The sequence below is a fragment of the Hemicordylus capensis genome, chromosome 5 (genome assembly GCF_027244095.1).
Source record: "Hemicordylus capensis ecotype Gifberg chromosome 5, rHemCap1.1.pri, whole genome shotgun sequence".
Lineage (NCBI taxonomy): Eukaryota > Metazoa > Chordata > Lepidosauria > Squamata > Cordylidae > Hemicordylus > Hemicordylus capensis.
In genome coordinates, this window is record NC_069661.1 from 104057859 (window position 1) to 104080745 (window position 22887).

The 22887-nt window shown below is 42.3% G+C and overlaps 1 protein-coding gene across 4 annotated transcripts in view; it reads right to left on the reverse strand.

Moving 5' to 3' along the window:
• Window positions 1–15414, reverse strand: part of KLHL5 (kelch like family member 5) — an 89208-nt gene extending 73794 nt beyond the window's left edge. Inside the window, exons 1-3 of one of the 4 annotated variants that reach the window (XM_053254063.1) lie at window positions 15268–15386; window positions 13277–13367; window positions 10244–10313 (exon numbers count right to left, since the gene is read on the reverse strand). In XM_053254063.1, the coding sequence (XP_053110038.1) occupies window positions 10244–10313; window positions 13277–13367; window positions 15268–15282 (176 nt within the window). In that variant the 5' untranslated portion in view covers window positions 15283–15386. Of the gene's footprint in view, window positions 1–806; window positions 879–10243; window positions 10314–13276; window positions 13368–14931; window positions 15130–15267 lie in introns of those variants that run through there. The other 3 variants (XM_053254067.1, XM_053254070.1, XM_053254069.1) reach the window with 3 other exon arrangements.
• Window positions 15415–22887: the final 7473 nt, after the last annotated feature.

The window sequence follows — 22887 nt, forward strand, 5'->3', positions numbered from 1 at the left end:
TGTTTGCAGTGGTATGTTTACTAGACATTCCCTCCTCACCAACAGCACATTCAGTTTGCCCTCAAAATGCAACTCTGCTCAAAGACAGGGGGATTAAACTAAGAGGCTTTACCCCAGCCAAAACTGGATACACAGGAAGAATTATTCCATTAGATACACATTGAAGCACAGTTTCACCGTGTCTCCAAATTCCCACCTTAGCTTCCGTGTGAAACACAGCTCCTGTGAGCAAGGAAGCAGCCCCAGACAAGTTCAGACATCTAACTGGGAAGAGGGAGATGAAACCATTTATACTTTTTTAAAACACACATAGATTTACCCACTACACGTATGGCCCACTTTTTGCTCAATCCAATTTAACATACAAAAATACATTAAAGTTCTTGCAACTTAAAGTCCTGCATACATACATCCCATCTTAACAAGTGACTCATTTAACTCCTTTTTATTTATAACCGTTTCTCTAAAATTTTACATTTAAAGTTGGCATGCATTTTTCTTAAAACCATGACAGTGTGTTGAATACTAAAAGCAATTATTTCTGCAGATACTAAAATAATAAAGAGATACTAAAAGCAATTATTTCTGCAGAAACATATGCAAATAAAATGTTAGCCAGTCAAAACACACACTTGATCAGCACTTCTAAACTATACATTTATGTAAGTGTGGAAAAGCTAAATGACAGTTATTGAACTGTTCTATGTCTGCTTTAGAATCATAATTGATTTTCATTTATTTTTGGCACTGCATGATTTGCTTATTAGTGGTTTAGCAAAAAATAATGACGACGAATATTCACATACCGGTCTTCAACCAAAGTTCTCAAAGCAGTTTACATAGAAATAAGATGGCCCCGTCCCCAAAGGGCTCACAATCTAAAAGGAAACATAAGTCAGATATAAGCAACAGCCACGGAAGAATGCTGTGCTGGGGTTGGATAGGGCCAGTTGCTCTCCCCCTGCTAAATATAAGAGAATCACACTGTCAAAAGTGTCTCTTTGCTCAGTTAGCAGGGATCTGACTGAAGAGGGAGGCAAGATTGCTAGGATGGAATTCTTCCTGACTCTGAACTCTGTTTAAGGACATTTCAGTGCATGCCGATTCAGAACAAAAGATGGCGAGCACTGCCTTGGAAGCAAATCCTAAGTTTCCACTGCCTTTGGAAGCAAATCCAAATTTAGGAGGGAAAGAAACAAGGTTCAACTGCATGTAGATAGTACTTTAAAAGGTTTCAAATGGCAAGTGTGGCCAGATCATTGTATAAGATACATACAGTGGCTGATATCCAGAGCAAGGAACTGCATCTTGTTTCACTAGCACAAGAAGATGACTTAACAAAAGGGTCTCACAGAATTGTGCTATAACACTCTTGTGCAAAAGTTCCAATTAAAATAATGGAGGTGTGCCACAATCGTGCAACACTAATCCAAAACACAAGCTCCAGACCTGCTGGTGCAACAGCTTTGCACTAACACAAAATCCTCCTGCATGTGGTACGTTGCTCCGGATGCTGGTTACCAGTATGAGTTATCAACGCTGGTTTCTGAAACATGTAAATTCTGTGTCAAAAAGGTAGCACCCTAGAAGTTACAACAGAAGCCTGGAAGCTGCTTTTCTATGGATCCATCCTACATTGCCATCATTGAAAGGCCTGGTACCATGTGGGTAGGGTTGAGTACAGGGGTCCATCCCACAAACTACAATAAGAGTCTTTTTTACTTACTCATATCCATAGATAAAGGCCACCCTGCTTCTCTCCTTCCTTTCTTCTGTCTTCCTTCGCTTTCCCTCTACTTCCCCAAAGAGGGCAGGAAGGGAGAAAGCGGGTTTGTGGCAGATGGCTGCCTTGGGGTAGGCAGAATGCTCATGGAGAAGGGCTTACTAGGAGTAAAATGGCCAAGTTTTAAATCTCATAATGTCTTACAATACAAATTGGGTTTAAAAAAAAATAAATGGTGGGAAGGACCTTCATGACTAGTCCTTCTCCATGGTGCTGGGCCAGTTCTGCTACCCGCAAGCCGCAGTCTAGGTACCAAAGCTTATCACATGCAACAGTATGTAGCTGTGTGGCACGCATTATGCACTTGAAACATGAAAGCAACAATCCTTAGAATTACACTTATGCAAATGATATTAAACTTATCTACACGAATAATTGAAATGCAAATTGAAAACTGCTCACCCATTGGAAAAAATTCCCTTTAAACAACCTCTGTGATTATTGCTTGCTCCTGAATCACTCAGCTGCTTGATCTACTTATTTGCATATCTAGCTGTGCAAAGTTGCACAGAGGTTACACTAGAGACACAGTTACAGACAACCTTCAGAGGCATAATTTGCTCTGAAGGAGAACATTTAGCCCCAACAAGCTGAAACCTGAATCTGCCTTAGACAACAATGGCAGCTTTCCCCTCTTGTTATCGCTTGTTTGCATGGACATGCAAACCACATCCATGGTGTAGCTAAGAGAAAATCTAATTCTTAATAACAGAGGCTACAGCAAACAAGAGTGTTATACTTCACTAATAAGAGTACAAAAGCCCACATGCAACATATTCAAAGTGCACGTGTGTATCTTAGTAGTTTATCCTTTTAAAATACAAGCAGGCAGCAACCAGGTAAGGTCTGGGACCAGCATCAACATGTATTTCAAGGGAGACAAATAGATAAAGGCACAGGAGTATGGAGTTCAGCTTTTCTATGCAGCACATATCTTAGCCAAATCGGAGGCGGGGGGGGATCATACTAGATTACAAAACACTGCATTGCCTTGTGTGTGTAAAGCACCCATGTATTTTGTATATATGGGTTCATAATGAAGGGTGTTATCCTTGCGGTGAATTACATTTCAAGTAAAAATAAATTGGTTCAGATCTTCTAGCCAAGCAAGTTCAAACAAGTCCCATGAGTCCCCATGTTAACAGCAAACACAACACAAAAAATTTCAACTAAAAATAAAATACACCCCACCCAATACAATCCAACAACACAAAACAAAACCAGTAATAGCAGCATAACAGAGAACAATCACAGCAGCATAAAAATTCTAAGAGAGCAGTCAACTCAACTTAAAGGACTGACAAAAATAAAATATGGTCTTCACAACCTTCCTAAAGGTGTCAAGAGACAAAAATCAAGCAGACACTGTACGAGGGGAGATAGTTCCACAGCCTGGATGCAGCAACCAAGGCAGCCCTATCCTGGGTACCCATCAACCTGAGCTCAGATGGCAAGGGTGGATACCAGCATAGTGTAGTGGTTAGAGTGCTGGACTAGGACCGGAGAGACTCGAGTTCAAGTCCCCATTCAGCCACGATACTTGCTGAGTGACTCTGGGCCAGTCACTTCTCTCTCAGCCTAACCCATTTAACAGGGCTGTTGTGAGGAGAAACCTAAGTATGTTGTACACTGCTCTGGACTCCTTGGAGGAAGAGCGAGATATAAAATGTAAATAAATAAATAAATAAATAAATAAAGACACAGAGCTTCCCAATTTCCTTCATGGGCAGGAAGATTCACATTGAATTGTTGGTCCTTAAAGTACTTTGACAGACTGCAACTGCAAAGCTGCATGATTCACCTATTCCTGCTTTCTTAAGACTGGAACACTAAAACCATCATGCCCCCTTTCTTTCTGCAAAGCTGGATGGAAACATGAATACTAATATTTAGAACCTGTTTAAAACTACCCCTCCCCTCACACACCCAAATAGGCAGACCAAACAGAAGGCTTTTGTGATGCTTCTGAAAGATTCTCAGACTTTGGTTAAATCTCTGGAAAAGGGAATTGCAGTTATACAATAGCCCCCAAAGAATGCTTCTCTACAATTATAAAATACTAGCTGGGCCGGTACAGAGCATCTGCGCACAAGTTCTCCCTGACCCCCACTGGCCGATCTGGCCCCATACCCCTCCTCCCCCCTCAAGTCTCACCCTGAATGGCAGCGGAGGCTGTGAAAGCTTCTTCCGTGGGCCTGCATGCTGCCCAAATGATAGATCGGTCCATTTTCAACCCATTTTGGGGCTCTCTATGCACTTGCAGAGAGAGTCCCCCAAATGGGCTGAAAATGGCCCAACCTGTCATTTGTGTGGCAGGTGGGCCCACAGAAGAAGCTTTCACAGCCCCCGCCATCTCCTTCTCCACAGAAGAAGCCAGTGCCATGCCCCAATGGCCGCATCCCCACCCCTGCTGTCTCCATGTACATGGCTTGCCATGCACGTCCTTAGCTTTATATAAATATAGCATACAAAATAATGTACTCTTTTAACATGAACTTCCTGATCCTAAGCATGTTGGGTTTTTTTAAAATGTTCCCACAACACCAATGTGTTTCAATACTGCATTAGTGCAGCAGCCAACATATTCATGTCAGGATTTGTTTACTGATTTAACAAGTTTTAGGATCAGGCCATTCACTTGCAAAATGTTGCTAAGGATCACAAAGCAATGCCACACATTCATGGAAGACATTAGGGCTGCAATCCTAAACGAACTTTATCGGAGTAAGCCCCATTTAACTCAATGGAACCCACTTCTGAGTAAATATTCCTAAGCACAGCCCTTGGTGCTGCACAGGTTGCAAACGAAGGCCAAATGACGCAACCAGTTCTTCATACCCAAGGATGCTTGGGTATTGAGCTTCTCCAAAGCAGTTGCCCTTGCAATAGAGCAAACCTCTTTTGCAACTGAGGAGTTTGTACATGTGTTTTTTCTTTTTAGTAATGATTTGAATAATGAGACCTCAGAACCACCAAAAAATAATAATAATAATTCATCGGACCCTACAATAACACCACAAGAATGAACTCAGGAATCATCTCAGGATTGTGTGTTTAGCTTAAGTCAGTTGTTCCCAAACTGGGAGCCTTCAGTTGTTGCTGAACTACAACTCCCATCAGCCCCAGCTACAATTTATTGGAAGAAAATAAGTATGGTTTTAAAGTTGGAGGAAGAAATATCAATATGCTGTGCTGATTACACAGCTGATTGTGCTGAGAATGCGGATGATCTGCAAGCTCTAGTAATGAAAGTCAAAGAGCAGAGTGAAAAAATGAGACTATGACTAAATGTAAAAAAACCCCTAAACTAATGACAACAGGTACAGCAACCAGCCTCAGAATTGATAATGAAGTGGTGGATAGCTTCCGCCTTTTAGGATTGACTATCAACAGATCCAGCAGTCAAGAAATACGTAAAGGAATCAGCAGTCAAGAAAAACACCACAGTCTAGCACTTGGTCGGGTTGCAATGAAGGCCTTGGAAAGGATATTTAGATGCCATGACGTGTCTATACCTACAAAGATTAGAATCTTTTGGACAATGGTTTTTCCCATGACACTCTATGGCTGCGAAAGCTGGACTTTGAAGAAGCAGGACAGAAAAAGTATTGATGATTTTGAACTTTGGAGCTGGAGAAGACTTTTGAGGATACCATGGACAGCGAGGAAAAGAAACAAATGGATCATAGAACAAATCAATCCAGAATTTTCACTAGAGGCACAAATGACCAGGCTCAAACTATCACACTTCGGACACATTATGGGAAGACCCAGCTCCCTTGAGAAGTCCAAAATGCTGGGGAATGTTGAAGGAAAGAGAAGAGGACAAGCAGCAGCAAGGTGGATGGACTCGATTACGACAGCAATGAATGCACCACTGAGAGACCTTAAAGGCCAGGTTGAAGACACATCATCCTCGAGAAAATCTAACTATGTGGTCGCTAAGAGTCAACACCAGCTTGACGGCACTTAATCAAGCAATCAGTTTTATATTTGTATTTAATGAATAATCACAAAATTACTGATTATTCAGTTAAATGCATTGAATAGGAGACCATATTTTACTCTAATCTGAACCAAAAAATTGCACATACACTATGTTTCAGAAGCTTGGTTTCCATCCCAATTCTTATTAGTTCAGCTTTGTGGAACACATAATATATGCCCATGAGATATACTCTTAATGAGCTTTCTCTATTGGAATTTGGCTGGAAATGCAGTCAAATCGGAAATGCAGGTTTTTCCTGATTGTTGGCATTATAATCCCAACACAAAACTGAGGAAGCTTTGCATTAACATCAGAACTCAGACCCACCAAGAAGTCATGTAGATGTTAGTAAACTCATGAGCTCAATACGAGTCATACAACATATGTTGTTGATATTGTACTGAGTTCTAATGGAACTAGAGATGCGATCATTCTCTCTCTGGTACTGGAATTGTCAAGCCTGTTCTAACTTGAGTATATTTGTATACCCAAGAAAAAACTAACAGCACTTTTTAAATGCATTGATACATGCATGTCCTTAAAAGTGGTAAACAATATTCAACAGCGCAATTTCTATGCATTTTCACTTTGAAGTAATCCCACTGGGTTCTTTGGGGCTTACTAGTATATGTTTAGAACTGCAGCCTAAATTCGATAATTATTACATATATTTTAATAATGTTATTTCCTGTGACTTCAAAATTTATCTAATTAGAGCACAGAAATTCATCAGTTTTCTCAACTTCTACTGAGTTTCAATTTTCACTATCAATAAAAACAGAATATTGAAGCAACACACTTCTATGAATGAAAAGGTAAGACAAGTATCATAAATGATGGAATGTATTTCATTACATCTACACTGTTATTCATTGCCTAGAATTTTCTACGTAATGGTGCTGGTGGTATAAAGCCTCTGGCCTATGTTTCCCTAATGTCACAGAGCAGCAAGGAAACCAGAAGAATATATTACTGTCATTGACTGGTTTGCTCTGATCTTAAAAGAATCTCTGGTTGCTATTGGTTGGGTTGCTCTAGCCCATGACATGGACAGATATGTTGAAGGGCTTAAGAAAAGAGAAGAATCCAAGACAAAGGCCTGAGAAAATAGGAAGCTAAGGGCCAGGAGTGGCAAAGAGAAGCTGGTGACGAAGGTGAAATTCACATCTTCTATATATTTAATTCCCTAAGACATACCTGTGGCTAATCTCATGCATGGCAGCTCTTGTGAGAGTTCGGAGAGCTGCTGAATAGGCTAGCCATTGGATGGGTGGGACGGGGGGAAATGGCAGCTGCGGCAGTGGCTGACCATAGGGGTAGCTGGCCGGCGAGGGGCAGGGGATGGCGCTGAGAAAACGGCAGCAGTGGAAGGAAACGGCAGTGGGTGGGCGGGGGAAGGAGGCACAGAAGCTCTACAGGCGCAGATGCTCTGAGCCCAGCCCAGCTAGTTTAATTTAAAACAACTAGCCAAATCGTTAGTTGCAGGCTTCTAGCTTTTTATTTATTTATTTATTTAAAAACAATAGTGATCTTCGCTACTTTTCAAGTGGTGGCCATTTTGTAGGGATGTGCATGAAACCAGATAGCCCGGTTTGGCTCAAATCCAGACTGGATTTAAGCTGCCCCAGGCTCTACTGACCATATAACAAAAGGGCCACATATGTAAAGAACAAACCAAAACCAGCAACACACTGTGTGCAGACAGCAAATATATAATACATGCAAATTCAAAGATTAAATAATAAGACTTTTATATATGTGTCTTAAATTCTTTAAATAATATTTTAAATTCTTTAAGTAAACATACATATTTCAACGGAACATTAGAAAATATCCAAAGTAGCCCAGAGCACAGAATAACGAAGATGGTAAAAATATACCAATCTTACTAAATCAATATGAAGGACTGTAATGTTGCAACAGAACACCAAAACAAGTTCACTATTTCCCAGAGTTGTTGGCAAAGAGAAATGCGCTCGCTGTAATGATTGTCCGTTCTCTGTTATCCAAAGCTTGTAAGAATAATAATTCTTGCGCTTGCAGGTCCTTGACATAAAGAAATGTGTTGTAATAATAGTCCGTACTGTCATCTGGAGCTTGTGATAATATTTCTTTTACTAATAAGTCCTTAAAAACTGTCCGGATATTCAGTGTTTTTCGCCGAGGCTTCCACAAGAAGGACTTATCAGCTCTGTGTTCTTTCTAAAGACAGCATTTTTAATGTAAAGGGGGAATCTCTGCTGGAGTATCCCCGTTGCGCCGGCTTGCACGGAGGGAGCTTGGCTCGACTTGCCCTCGGTTCAGTACGAGGGGGCGAGCCTCTGAGCCGAGCCAGTTCACACATCCCTTCCACTTTGGCAAAAAACCCTTCACTGTGAGAGCATTTTCCCATTGTGCTGACCTCTGCACAGTCCTATACTTTTCTCAGTGCTGGGAGTTTTTTTAAGAGAGGCTGAGCCCTCTCTTAGTGCTCTATGGGGAGCGCTAATTTCCCAGTACTCTGTTCATGCCTTCCAAAAAGGTCAAGGATTCAAGAGGGTTTCATTTACCTTAAAAGAACCTCTGGATACTGGGCAAAGCACTGGACAGCACAGTGGGAACAGTTGTCTCCATATGGTGCCAGGAGGACTGTGCAGAGTATTCCGTTTCAGCTAAAGCTTCACACAGACCCAGCAAACAATTGGTCAGGGAGCCACATTTAGAGGTGCTGGGGGCCACCACTGCCCCCCCCCCCAGCTTATAATGAAGAACACTGATTTAGAGTAGTCTTGAACACAAAGGCTACCTAACTTTAAAATGTAAGAAGAGACACCTAATTACGTGCAGGCCTTCATTCTTCCATAATGTTAAAACCAGGCCAAATAACCTGTTTAGCAGACATAGTAATCGAGTAGTATAAACCACAACTTGTTTTCTGTGCTATGCTAGATGCATGCAAAGTTTCCCCAGCAATTTCATTAGGCTCTCTTGGCCTTTTAAGCTACGTAACCTTTGCTCTAGATTCTAAAATATTTATAAGATTATAGCTTTCCTTAAAACAAAGGGGGGGGGGACCCATATAAGATAGACGAGTTCCTACAACAGTTGGAAAACCACCAGAAATGCAAGAAGCCTGGAAAAGGACCTCTCCCTCTCTTTTGTAAATTCAAGTTGGCTTTTTACATTTCCACAAATATTCTAGTCACCAAGCGTATCAGACAACAGGGTTCTGCAAGGCAGTTCTGCACAATATAAGAATTAGTCTGTAACCCTAAATTTATTAAGAGATTTAAGATGGCTCTTATTTGCAGAGTACAGCAGCTTCATAAAATCGATACCGTGTTCAGGCCATTGTTATATTTTGTATTCCATGAGTTCTGGGCAACACATTCTACTTCCAGCATTCCTCCACTGTGTGTTACCTGGGCGTTTTTTACACAGCAGGCTTTACTGCAAGTTTACTGAGAGTTCAAAGTTGCCCCAAAAATCAAAGCAAAAAGTGATTATTTTTTTTAACCCTGGATATAAATCAGGCTACACTCTTAACGCACAAAGAAAAACCCAAATCGTGTGTGAGGTGCTCCCCAATAGCTTGAAGGGACTTCAGGGTAAATCTGGCCAATATGTGAACACACACCCTCAATTCTGGAGAAGATGTGAGCTAAAAGCCCTGTGTGAAAAATGCTCAGATGGTGGTTATCTCTTAAAACAGCTTTTTATTTCAACATATTTAGAATATGAGTCCCCACAAACTAACAACCACACAGATCATGAATCAATGAAAACCGATCAAGCCACTCTAATCACTCCTCTCAGTGATTTTTTAAACACCATGTTTTTGAATGAGCTATATAAATTTGGTATTAAAGTATATTTTCATTAGAATAAACAGCAGATGCTAACATAATACTTTTAAATTGCATACTATAAAAAGTGGCTTAAAACAAGATCTGTAGCAGATGTTTTCCCTTAAGTTATTATTCCTGATCAATGACAAAGATAATTCTACAGTTCTGGAGCCTGTCCAAGACAAGTTCAAATATGCATGAACACAATGCACTTGTGGCACAAAAGAATATCAGCCTGCACTAGAGTTACCATATTCTTAGAGTGAGAATTTATACTCATGTTTTACAAAAAGATCCAGCTGGAGTTTAAAACTTTAAAGTCACACTGATTTCAGTGAAAGATATGCAGCTCTATTCTACGTTTATTTACTGTGAAGTGAATCTCATAAATCTTACAGATTTTAAATGAGACTTACTGCCCGGTAAGTGTACATATTTTATTTAGCAAATGTTTATACTACTTATTACCGAAGTCTCCAGGCGGTTTACAACATTAAAACAATTTTTTTAAAAAAACAACTTAAAACATAGGATCACAGCCCCTAAGCATTGCTCAACTCTAGCACTAAGATCAATGGAACTTCAAAATTATAACTTTGACTGGGTTTGGAATATAGTTTGCAGTTTTGATTTTTAAAATGTTACCTATATTGGTTGTCTAGGCGATTTGCAGTTCCATTCTCATCTTCTTCAAGACATCCCAGGCCAAACGAATCTCAAGGAAGAAAAAGATTAACAAATAATTTAAGAAAAGAAAGCACGGGTATGGATTTGAGGCACTGCAAACAAGATTAAAATAAAGCTGCTGAGCAATTTTATCATATAAAATGTGTTGGCTTACCTGTGAGGTGGCTACAAAGTAAAGGAGACTACTCATGTCCACTGTTCCCTCTAATAGGGAATCCCAGATGTTGTTGACTACAACTCCCAGCATCCCCAGCTGCAGTGGCCTTTGTCTGGGGATTATGGGAGTTGTAGTCAACAACATCTGAGAATCCCTGTTACAGGGAACACTGCTCATGTCAGCATCTGGGGAGTTTCATTTACAGACACAGCACTTTGCATATTTAAGAAGCCTATATCAGATTTAGCCTTCTTCCCTGGTTTAATATGTTTGAGTTCATTTGTGTAAGTGTACACAGAGGTGAACCTAGGTAATTTTGGAGCCTGGACCAGCATGGTGTAGTGGTTAGAGTGCTGGACTAGGACCAGGGAGACCCGAGTTCAAATCCCCATTCAGCCATGAAACTAGCTGGGTGACTCTGGGCCAGTCACTTCTCTCTCAGCCTAACCTACTTCACAGGGTTGTTGTGAAAGAGAAACTCAAGTATGTAGTACACCGCTCTGGGCTCCTTGGAGGAAGAGCGGGATATAAATGTAAAAATAAAATAATAATAATAATAATAATAATAATAATAGGCCTCCCTTCCGCCACAAGATAAGCTGCAATTTTTACGATAAATTCTGAATAAGATACTTCCCACTGACCTGCACATACCACATTTTGCATGGACAACCCTGCTGTTCTCCCATCTTCCTCCCTCACCTGGAATGTGCCAGTGCCAGACCCAGCAAATGCAGGGGAGAAACACAGTGAAGAAACTCTTCTTTGGCACGGCACGAGGGGTCGGGGGAGAAATGTGGCAGCAGGGGGAAGCAGCAAACCTTCTCCCATCCCTGTCCCCAGCCGGCCCCAGAAGTGCAACCTGCCTTCTTGCTGTGGCTGCCGCCACCACCACTGCATTAAACCACCACCACCCTGTTTCTTCTCCTCCAGTTCCTGTTTTGTTTCTTCCGGCGCTGCTTCATGGCCATCCAGGGCAGAAGCTGCTTTCTGCTCAGCAACTTTTCTCGCCTGGCCCCACCACTGCTGTGAGCACCAACTATGAGGACAGAGATTGGCTGGCTAGCTGGAGGGAGGGATCGGGCAGTCTGGGCCCGGCCACCACACGAGTCTCACCAGCACGCTTGGCCAGGCAACCTGACATGGCACAGGCAGGCCAGCAGCAGTGGCAGTCCTTCTAAGCATTTGGGGGCCTCACAGGCCTGCGAGGGGTCAGACTTTGGACCAGAAGTTTGGTCCCAAAAGGCGCCACACAGTGTACATTAGCCTCATAAAAAGGTACACAAGTTTCCAACCCACCAGAATGTGTACCAGCCCATCAGCCCACACATAACTATTTTAATTCCTTGTGACCTAATGGGCTGGAAGGGGGGAAAAACATCCAACTTGTACAAAGCTTTTCTGCTTGGAATCAATTCTCATTCACCACAGAAGACCAGGCAAGTGGTCTGATTTACAAAGCAAGTCACTAATTCTGTGTAAAGCATTCGTTCCTTGTTCCAGACCCACCACCTGATCCAGAAACTGAACCCTCTTCAAACCAGTTCAGCTGATCCTGTTTGGCAGATACCCAGTGCCTACAAAAACACTCTGCATGTGTACTAAAATGTAATATGCAAATAGCTAACTTATGCATCTCACACACAGTCAGATCAATGTTCTTAAATTGAGCTCTATGGATCTGACTGCACATGAGACTGCATTTTAGCATGCAAAAAGCAAGGAAATAATATCTTAAATAAAACATGTGAAAGATTCATATGAGTATCAGTGCTGTAGTGGAGGGGGAATGTGCAGGGATGGAGTGCCAGTACCTCTTGGTATCTCTGGCTGTTGGGGGCTTTCATGAAGAGTGCCTGCACTTCTGAATTTGCAACTACATCACTGGTGAATACTCACTTCTGGTAATTGTTCTTAAAGGGATTTGGGATTTGCTATAGATGTTTGTGGAGTTAGGATTTATCAGCGCAATTCTTGAGATTTGACAGCCAATTTGGATATTATTTTCATACTGACAATGGCAAGTAAAAAGGAATGCATCAAGCCCTTGAGGTCCTGCTGAAAAGAGAATGGTGCATTCCTAGCACAGCTGCCAAGCAGCACTCCAAGTAGTTGCCAATACCACAAAGTATTCCTATAATGCAGTGCTCCTGCTATTACATCCAGTGATGCTACAGTGGGCAGGAGCAGTGTATTATATATTCATTAAACACCCATCTTAATTGCAGATGGACTAGAGATGTGAAAGCCTGTGGGGGAGGGGGGAACTGAAGGAGGGACCACCACAATTCTTTTCTCAGAAAAACATGAAAATAAAAACTGAGTTTTTTCCTAACACCCCTACCACCACACACACACCATTTTCTCCTAGACCTCCACATCTCTACTCCAGACTTGACACAAAACCCCCACTGCATCTTCCCTGAGATTGCCCAGTGGATAGCTAAATGCCTATACAAAACCAAGCCTTTTCCATTTTAATATGCATAATGCTCCTATGTTATTCAGCACCTCTTAGTGAGAGAGAGGAGTGACTGAAGCAGAGATAATTTTCATATACAGCCCCAGAAGAGAAATACATAAAGAGAAAGAGAACACCCACAGAGTGTGAGTGTGTAGGTATAAAATAAATGAATGCAGCATTATTCTTGTTTCCAGTAAGAGCTGTGTTTTCCCAGTGATAAGTTGGTGCTATCTGAATGTTGGAGAAATGTAATAGTCCCGTTACAAGCACTACACCAAGAAAAGAACTTTGGCTCCTGGACAACATAAGGAACTAATCATGTATCTCTCTCACAAACACACACACACACTTGGATATTCCCTGGACTTACAGAGATTGGTATTAGAAAATGTAGCCTTCAGAATTTTTCTTCTTTGTAAATTTTGTAAATTTCTACTCTCAACAGTAGAAATTTGTTCCAACTGAGAAGCAAAAAATTATCTTGATGTACATGGATATTCAACACTTCTTTCAGTTCCATCAATAACCAAATCACTGATTGGAAAAAACAGCTTGATGTGACAAGACAGATGCCACTTGCACAAGCCCTTCTCCCCGCCAACCAAGCTCCCACAGTCTGAATCCATTGTACTTGACAGAGTACAATAAAGTAGTAAGGGAAGGAGGCCCATCTAATATCTTTGCAGAGGTCGTGAACTATAACCTAAGGTAATTAATTTTTATTTACTTTAATGCTGCATTACACTAGCTTCCCCAGATCAGATGAATCACATGCCTGAGTTAGAATTGTCCTAGTTTACAAAATATTACACACACTCAGAGGAGACTTGCACTGAGAATGCAGCTGTGCTAGAATTTGAAAGATACTGATCTCATTGAATTTAACAGTTCTTGCTTAAATCATATGTATACCTTCCTTGTGGCACAAAAGTGGGATGGTACAAGGCTTGTATGTATCCCCTCATATGGAGACAATCCTTAACAAGTTGTTCAGTAATTAGGCTCAAACCCTTGATTTTATGGACAAGAAAAAGGGATAAGAATATGCACACAAGTTTAGGGTAGGATATCTCCCCCCCAGCTCCTTCTATGGACTTACAGGGGGATGCAGTGTGCAGGACTTTGTGCAGACTTTGGACTACATGAATACGCCTCATACCTCTTACTCTAACAGTGAATATAGCACTTTTCAAAAACAAAGAGTCCTCAAAGCGGTGCATATATCAAAAAAATAAGGTAGAAGTGGTTCTCTGTCCCCAAGGGGCTCACTGTCTAAAAAGAAATGCAAGACAGACACCAGCAAAAGCCATTGGAGGGATGCTGTGCTGGGGTTGAGTACAGCCACTTGCTCTCCCCTGCTTAGGATAAGAAAACTACCACTTTGAAAGATGCCCCTTGGCCCAGTTAGCAGGGGCCAAGGAAAGGTATGGAGACATTAGAAAATCTGAGGAAGTATCATTCTGTTTTCCTGGAAGATGGCAGTTTTTGAAGGAGTCAAGTTGCCAAACCAAATGCCTCAGTCGCTAAAGGTGGGTTTAGATTCTCTTCTTCCCCAAGCCCAGAACAATATACTGAAAGGGCGGGGGACTTAAAAGGAAGCAACCCTCTTTATCAGCCAGACTGCGAGCAGGTTAAAAGATGGTAAAGGTCAGCGACTCCGAACTTATTTAAGGATGCATCCAAGCGCCCTATGGAACCTGAGAGGCTGTGGTCACATAAGTGATGTGGGAGGCACTTTGCACATGTTCAAGAGCATTCTCGTTATCTTACTTCACGTAAACTTCTAGAGACCGGAGCTTGCTCCCCCTCCCTCAGGACAGGAAGACCAGCTGATCCCAAGGCTGAAATCAAACCCTGCTGCAGAGCTGCCCATGCCCTTCGCTTCTGCCTCCCAAGGGAATCCGAAGAAAGGCAGAAGATGCCAGGCGCCGCTCCCCCACATACGCGAGCGGCAGAGCGGAGGTGGAAGAAGCAGCAGAGACTGTTCGTTGCTAATTCTGCCTCCCACCCCAACCCATTTCTCACCTCTCTGCTGGCCCAGGGGAGGGATGGAGGCCCTGGTCCCGTCCCGCCCTGCCAGCTCGTGTCCCGCTAACGGCGGAACCCGGGGAGAAAAGGGCTCTGGCAGGGAAGCAGAAGCCCCTCCCCACCCCCAACTGCTGCGCCTGCGGAACCTCCTAGCTCCACAACAACGCCCGCTCCTTCGGAATCCGGGCCACGCCCTCTTCCTCAGGCACGCCTACTTGGGCGGGGCTGGACCCTTTGGTGCCAGTGCCACAGCGGTGGTGGCGACTCATAGAAGACAGAGAAGAAAGAGTTTTGGCCACGCCCCCTTCGGGCCCCGACCGTCCTATCACCTACTCGCTTTGTTTCCATTTCCAGCTCCTTCCCCCACCCCCTTTAATGCCACATTGAACGCGCAAAGGGGACTAATGATTCTTTCCAATCCGGGAAGTGAAAGACGGAGGTGACTTGTTTTTGTCTCGCGCTTCAACCGCCCGCAGGCGCTCGCGACAACCGGCGGAGGAAGGAGTGCAGGCGGAAAAGAAGCGGAGCGTTTACTTCCGCGAGGTCCAAGGAAGAGGCAATTGGAACAGAAAGGGGACGGACTGAAGGCGGAGTTATGCAAATTAGAGGTGGGGCGTTGGGATAAAGAGAGCAGTGTTGACAGGCGGGCTAATTTGTTTACCGTTTCTAAGGATTGTATCGCTTGAGGGACAGAGTGTCTCTGAAATGTATTGTTAGCATCGTTTAAAGGCGTCTTTATAAAAGCCGTAGCAGCGGTTTCCCCCCCAACCTAGTTGTTTAACTTTATGCTTTTAACCTGAAGCATATCAACGAAAATTCAGACCTAGGACCTATTTTGAAAGCACCACCCCATCCCTCGATTTACTTTATAATGAGAGTGCTCTTGAGCACGTGCAGAGCATGTTTCTGTTATAGTGATCAACCACAATCAGCCCTCATACATCATACTTGGGATCTGGGGCCAGAGTTTATCATTCACATGCTGTATTTTCCAAGCAGAATTAAACATTGCTCTTTAGAAACTGAATGCTGTTTGAATCTTGAATCTTTGAATTGAAGATACAATCCATCACAAGTGCCATTAAGTAGAAATTTGATCTAGCCTGATTGACATAGATGCTATCAAATTCTCATAATTTATTCAATATCTAATCATAGCTCACATTTATAATTACAAACCACATTCTAAAAATGATGAATCCAGACCTCATGGCATAAGAGTGAAGATGTTGGATCCTTAAGGTTTTTATAGACTCAAATCTGTTATCTAGTCACAGTTCACATCCATGTCCACTGTGCACAAATGTCCATCTGAGGCATTGAGTCTTATGATTTGTATAAGGTTCCCATAATGCTATAATCAAGTCATTGCTCACATTTGTGCTTATCATTCAAACACAGATATAGTACTTTGCAACTCAAAAAACGATGTGAGGCACAGATTCTAATCGATCCTTCCTCATGATCCATTAAAATGCTTCAGATTCACCATTGTAGTAAATTACCAGTCTCAGAGCGAGCCCACGTGAGGAGAAGGGGAATGCTGAATCATTCCCCCCAGCTTTCTGAGCAAGGCTTCTCCCCAAACTTTCCTGTAATCTTGGTAGGATCTAGGCTGCCATCACCACTCAATTATCAACAGAGTTTAAAACTACCCCTGGGCTTGGGTGGAAATCCCTGAGAAAACTCTCCGTCTTTTGCTACTGGAAAAATAACAAAAACCATCTACATGTACTTGGTGAGAAAACTGGTAGTTGCTGAATGTATGAGGCAAGTTGCACCAGAGAAATCACCTTCCTGCCTCCCCCTTTCCCGAGTTAAAAATCCACTCAGAGAGGCTTGCAAAATTCAAAAGAAACAAACTTTATTCAAATGCTACAGACTGCTTCGGTCTGAGGCTCTCTCAGCTTTTAGTTACAGGTAAAAGAAATACTCAGTAGATTATGAGAATACTTCAAAAAGCACCCCAGATGATGTTGGGCTGGCACACTTTAAAAAGTGTGGTTACCCAGTTGCAAAGAATATGGATGTAGGGAAACACAAAAGTACCTTTAAGAGCTTACAAATAGACCATCCTAGAACAATATCAGGGATTTACAAAGTACACAAAAGAAATATAAGTTTCTAATGCAAAATCTGACTAACAAACTGTTTCCTAGGTTGAATCCCTTTTTCCTTGAAAACTCACCCACCATCTGAAGAGAATCGAGCTTCCTGCAATCCTGTCTCTCAAGGATCTGCAGATGCCCTTCCATGAGAGAAATTGCCAGGCTAGCTTTTGACCATGAAGGAGCAAAACTCCATTACTCCTCACTAAGCCTTTCCACCCATGCTTCTCTCACCTCCAGCTGAGTTTCTTCTAACAAAGGAACCGTCTCTTCTTCCTCATAGCTCTCTAGGTTCCACGCACCTGGTGTGCTGATTGGCTGAGCTCTGGATTTCACCAGTCTGTCAGCATTAACTTCCAGTTTCCTCTTTAGCGGGAGGGCTGGCTGGTCACTACAACCAGCTATTCACAAGTGAACAGAACTCACCATAAAAACCACTGATTCAGTGCTCTATGGTGCTGCTTTGGCATAAAAACATGAATCCAAGGGTTTCCTTCCTCTCGCTGAAAGAGCTTCCACCGGATCCCTTCAGCTAAACCTTTGGATGCAGCCTATAGATGTGAAACAGATATGGAACAGTTTGAGTTCTCCCCCATTTTTAATTTGTATTAGCACTTTGCAAGTGCTAACATATTAGGTAGTAATGATGTAATAATGTTATTAAGTATTCATGCTTTGAAGTTGTCATCTAAAGCTTGCTGTGCACTGCCTCCTACTTCTGTTTTTGGTTTGCTGTGAATTGTCAATTCTATGTTGCCCTATTATTAGAAACATTGTGCTTTGAAGTTGAATGTTAAAAAAAATGAATAACTATGTTAGTAAATCATTTAATTTAGAAAATGTTAACAGGCTCTATTTTAGTTCTAATGTTGCTATTGCCTTATATGTGAAGGAAGGTGCTACATTTCCCAGTGGCTCCAAATTCAATAACATTGCTTTACTCTGACAGTGTACGTTCAATATTTAATTGGTTTTGGAAGAACAACCACATTGGAAGAGAGCTTTCTGAGTTAATTAAGGGCTATGCAGGGTATGTAGGTTAAGTCAAACTTAAATATTCATTATTTAGAGTAATTTCACAGTAAGTATTTCCAAAAGGAAAATATTTAATTTCACTGTGTTTTTCAGAATGATAGGCCTCTATTTTTTCTTCCTATCTAAAACTGAACACCTAGGAGGTAAGACTGTCACATTATCTTAAAATAATAACAGTTTATTACATTCTTCTCACCACTTACACTGTACATAGTGAAACCGTTTATACTTGGAAAACGTACCATATTAACTACACTTTCTTCCATGCCAAATTTCCTTCTGGAGGCAGGGCCTTAGGCTCACCTCCTGACTGGGCTGGCCTCTGCTCCGATAACTGGCTGAATGGGCCAACAAGTAGTCACCTGGCTAGGAAGTAGATGCTGCTTTAGCTGCACTGGTGCTAAACTTTCTTAGAACTGCTACGCCTGAAGAAAAGCATATGTTTGTTGTAGTGATGGGGTGAGGAAAGGTTGATAGATGGAGGATGCACAGAGGGACACAAAACTGGAGGCAGTCTGACATTGGGGCTACTGTTTGTATTCTCATTAGGCAATACACTGTCAGCAAGAGAAAGGAGGCAGTGAGTTCTGCATTTGAGTAAACATTTATAGGTTTGGCCTTTGCAGCAGGTTAGCTCTGTCTAAAATGAGTTAATTACATCATTAGAATTTACAAGCAGAGCAGAACAAGTCTCATGTTCTGACAAGTTTACATTATTTTGCTAGTTTTACTTTTGGGTAAACATGTACAAGATTGCACTCTGCAACTTAAGATAAACTTTGTTGGAGGTTGCTTGTCAGGATTAAGAGTTTTACCATTTAAAAGCATATGAGACTATCTCACACACAGCCTAATGTAGGCTAGGGACCAAGTTAGGCTGTTTCTAAGAACCTCTGGGAGCCGTGCAGATCCCGGAAGCACCTCGTGGCAATCTTGCCAGTTAGCTGAGGATAAGGGCACGCTCGTGCCCCTAGCCACATCAAACTGCTTGTGTGTCAGCACCCGCTGGTTGCAGCCAGTGCTGAGACACGGTGAGGCTCCTGGCCATTACCGTGGGCGGGGGTGTCCTCTCAGTGTGGGATTTCCAGGGGGCCAGGACAACGTGTCCTGACCTCCATGCTGCCAGAGGCATCAGCGGAACATCTGGGAATGCAATCCATGCACCCAGAGGCAGCAGCAGGGTGGTCTGTGGGGAAGGTGAGCTCCTGCAGCCTTCCCCGCCCTCAAGCCCTCTCACAGTGGGGGCATAACTATAATAGGGCAAGGGGAGACAGTTGTTTGGGGGGGCCCCAGAGCCAAGTCACATGACTGACTCCCCCAGCCACGCACCCGCCCGGGTTTCCTTCAGTTGTATTCATCCTCCAAAATTGATGGGAGTGTTAAGACCTGGAGCTACCAGAACAGCATGTCTTTCTCTAGTACCATTAAATGACTTGCATCGTCCACAATTTACAAAACCTTTTAAAAAATAATTTAGGGTGATCTGTTGTGGCACACTGGAGAGAGAGAGAGAGAGAGAGAACTATGCTTTTTTGTTACCACTATTCAGCCTCATTTAAGATTTCTGTAGCTGATTAAAGTTTGACATAATACTGACCCCGTCTTCAGAGTTGCCCCCAGTCTACAGAAGAAGAGGCATAGAGATGTAACATTGGGTAACCTGGTACCCCAAAATTTGGATCACAAGAGTTGGTTAAGCAGTCCCCAAGAGAAAAGACAGCCACAGATTTTATGGTTCAAATAAAGATATATTGATTATATGAAGAGGTGTGGCATTTAAGAACACATATGAGTATTCTCACATTACATAGAACACTCTAGATAGTAATGGTGTCTAGGCACTAAAACTTAACCTTTATTAACTAGAGTGGATTCTCTAATATGTGTGTAATTAGCTAAGTAATAAATAACTAAACAGATAGCTAAGCAATCAGCTAACAAATTAGGTCAATTTATCTAAATCACTAACCAAAACGAAGTCCTATTGAGGATAGAGGAAGAAAGAAGCAAAGAAATAAGATTAAGAGCAGTAACCAGGGCCCAAGAATAATCAGTGTCAGAGATGGGATCAGGGGGAAAGTGGGGTGAGGTGAACCCTCACTCCACTCAGAAAGCAAGAGACCATCATAACTGTAGATGAATTTAGCTAAACCATAGACTGAAGCAAAGAAACAGTGGCAAAGACTAGGTGCAAAACAGTGCCAGAGAAGAAGGGGCAATGACAAGGATTAGTGAAAAGCAGAGTCAGAGGCCAAGGCAATCTAGTAGGCCAGGTTCCTGGTTAGGTGACAGGTCTAGGCTATGTAAATGAAACAGAGTCAGAGTACTTCTTCTAATCAAGTCTAATTCCTATTAGAAATGGAGGAAGAAAGCAAAATGGAAACTGTGGGGAGAAGCAATCAAGGTCAAAGAGCAGTCTGTGTCAGAGAAGAGACAAGGGAAATAAAGAGCACTCAGTGTAGAGGGCGGGGGATGAAGCAGAGTAATTGAGCAGAAGCTCAGCAATTGACTGGACAATACTAATAATCAATTAATTAAGCTACTAAGGCATTAACTCCTGTGAAGAACAAATAAGCAAAGCAATGAGAAAAAAGAGGAAGAGAGAGAACAAGTGAGCTGAGGTTACGACCAAGACACAGGGAGCAGAAAAAGCAAGAGAAGCAGCTGATATACTGGGCCAATTAAGAAGCAGCGAGAGGTCAAAAGGCGAGATAGACCTGTTAGAGGAACTAGGAAAGACTGGGGAGAAATGGAATTAGAGTGGAAGATAGCTGAGCTGTTCTAGGCCCAGGGTGAGGCAGTTGGCTAAATGAGAAGCATTATGTTTTAGAAGCAAAATCTGGGGAGGTGGCTGTCCTTGGTTTGCCAATGGTCACCAGCAAGGCATTGGGTGATCAGAGCAAAGTTACTGGGATCCATTTTGGAGGGGTTCTGGTGACTGGAGTTGTTTAAACTGGGAAAGACACAGGATCAGAATCCTTCCCAGGGAGATCTGGCTTGAATCTATCTATGGCTGGGTAGAGAAAGCCCAAAAGACTCTAGACTGCCTCCTGGGCCAGTCCTTTGGATTGGGAGTTCCCATGGAGACTCTTCGCTGATCCTGGAGAAGGGTTGGTTCTCTTCCCCAAGGGACAAGAACCTTCCCCATTATTCTAGTGACAAATTGTCTAAGTCCACTTTTGTGTAGACACTGCCATTGGTAGGTGCTGTGAGCATTGAAACATTGGTTACTAAATTTGCACAGGTGATCAAGTTTGTGGAGTGATTGAAAATCCTCACTGGGAAATCTTTTACTGAGACTATAGAAGAGCAGCTTCTAGCAGCTTATAGTGTTAACAGTTGCCCCCCACCTCTGTACATATACTTGAAAAGAACACCCTCTTGAAGGGTTGCCATATTCTGGCTCTTCAAATCTGGGTACCCTAATCTGCATATTATGTAAATTGGCTTGCAAATAATTTGCATATTATGTAAATTATGGGAAAATAGCCGGTGCACTTTCCGGTTGACTTGTATTTGCTTTGAATATCTACCAACAATAGTTGGGGAATATCTCTTTGCCTGACCATTTTCCTGAGCATTAAACACCCAGACCTTATATCCTAACAATTAGGGATGTGCACAGAACTGGTTTGAACAGTGAGTAGTCCCACCGGTTTGAAGGCGGGGGTGCTACTTTAAGGGCAGGGGAGGGTGCACTTACCACTCCCACCTCTCTTCCCCCACCGGCACTCCATTTTTAGAAAGTCCATCTAGACGTTAGCGTACCTCCCTGCCGCCCCGTTTGCCCCCTTTACGGGAACTAATTGGAAGTATCTGGTGCGCACATGGCGGGCACATGTGTGCACCCTCCCCCACCCTTAAAGCAGCACCCTCCTGCCTTCGAGCCTCCTCCACCCGGTTCCGTGCACATACCTACTAACAATTAATGACATAGAAATTCAGTTTTTAATATTGCCTAATGAGCTGTGTGTAGTGCTGTCATGGATTCCTCACCAACTATAGAATACCATCCCACTCCATTTCCCAATACCTGAATGCACTATTTATTGGTGAATAAATATGCTATTTATTGGTTTAAATATGCTAATTTAAATATGATATGTATTGGTGAAGGGGAAGATAATTAAAGCTCATGCTGAGAAGCAGTTCTGACTGAGTGCATTTTCATTGCTGCTAAATTCTGCAATTGACCCTACAAAACTGGCACTAGGGTTTAAGGCTTTCAAGCTTAAGCCTTGTCATGGTCACCATGTACATCCTGAGATAAATATATAAAATGGAACAACAAATGACTATAGGTTTTAAAAAGAGCAGTGGGCAGAGAAAATTCATGGTGGTTTAAAGCAAATTTTAAAACAAACACACACAAACGAAATAATATCTATAGAAAATAAATGAAAACTACACTAAGTTTGTCATATTAACAACAGCTATATTAACAATAGAACAAAAACAATTCACAGTTTTTCAGTTACGGCTGCAATTCTGTACACATTTACTTGAGAAAAGATCTGACTGAAACCAATGGTACTTATTTTAAATAGGCATGCATAGAATGGATTACACTATAAAGTCAAAGACCATTGCAATACACAGCCTGGTAGGCAGTGATTTACATCAAAATCTGCCTTGGGATTGTTTTAATGAAAGGCAGTATACAAACAAACAAATGAAATCAAGCTATTCTCTCAACTGCCCAATCGAGATCCCCTGCTGATTAAAAAAACCCAAGGCAACATTCCTCACGGGATTACTATACTTGTGAACCCCGCCCTGCTAGCCTTCTGTGCTTTATCTCCTGCCTTAA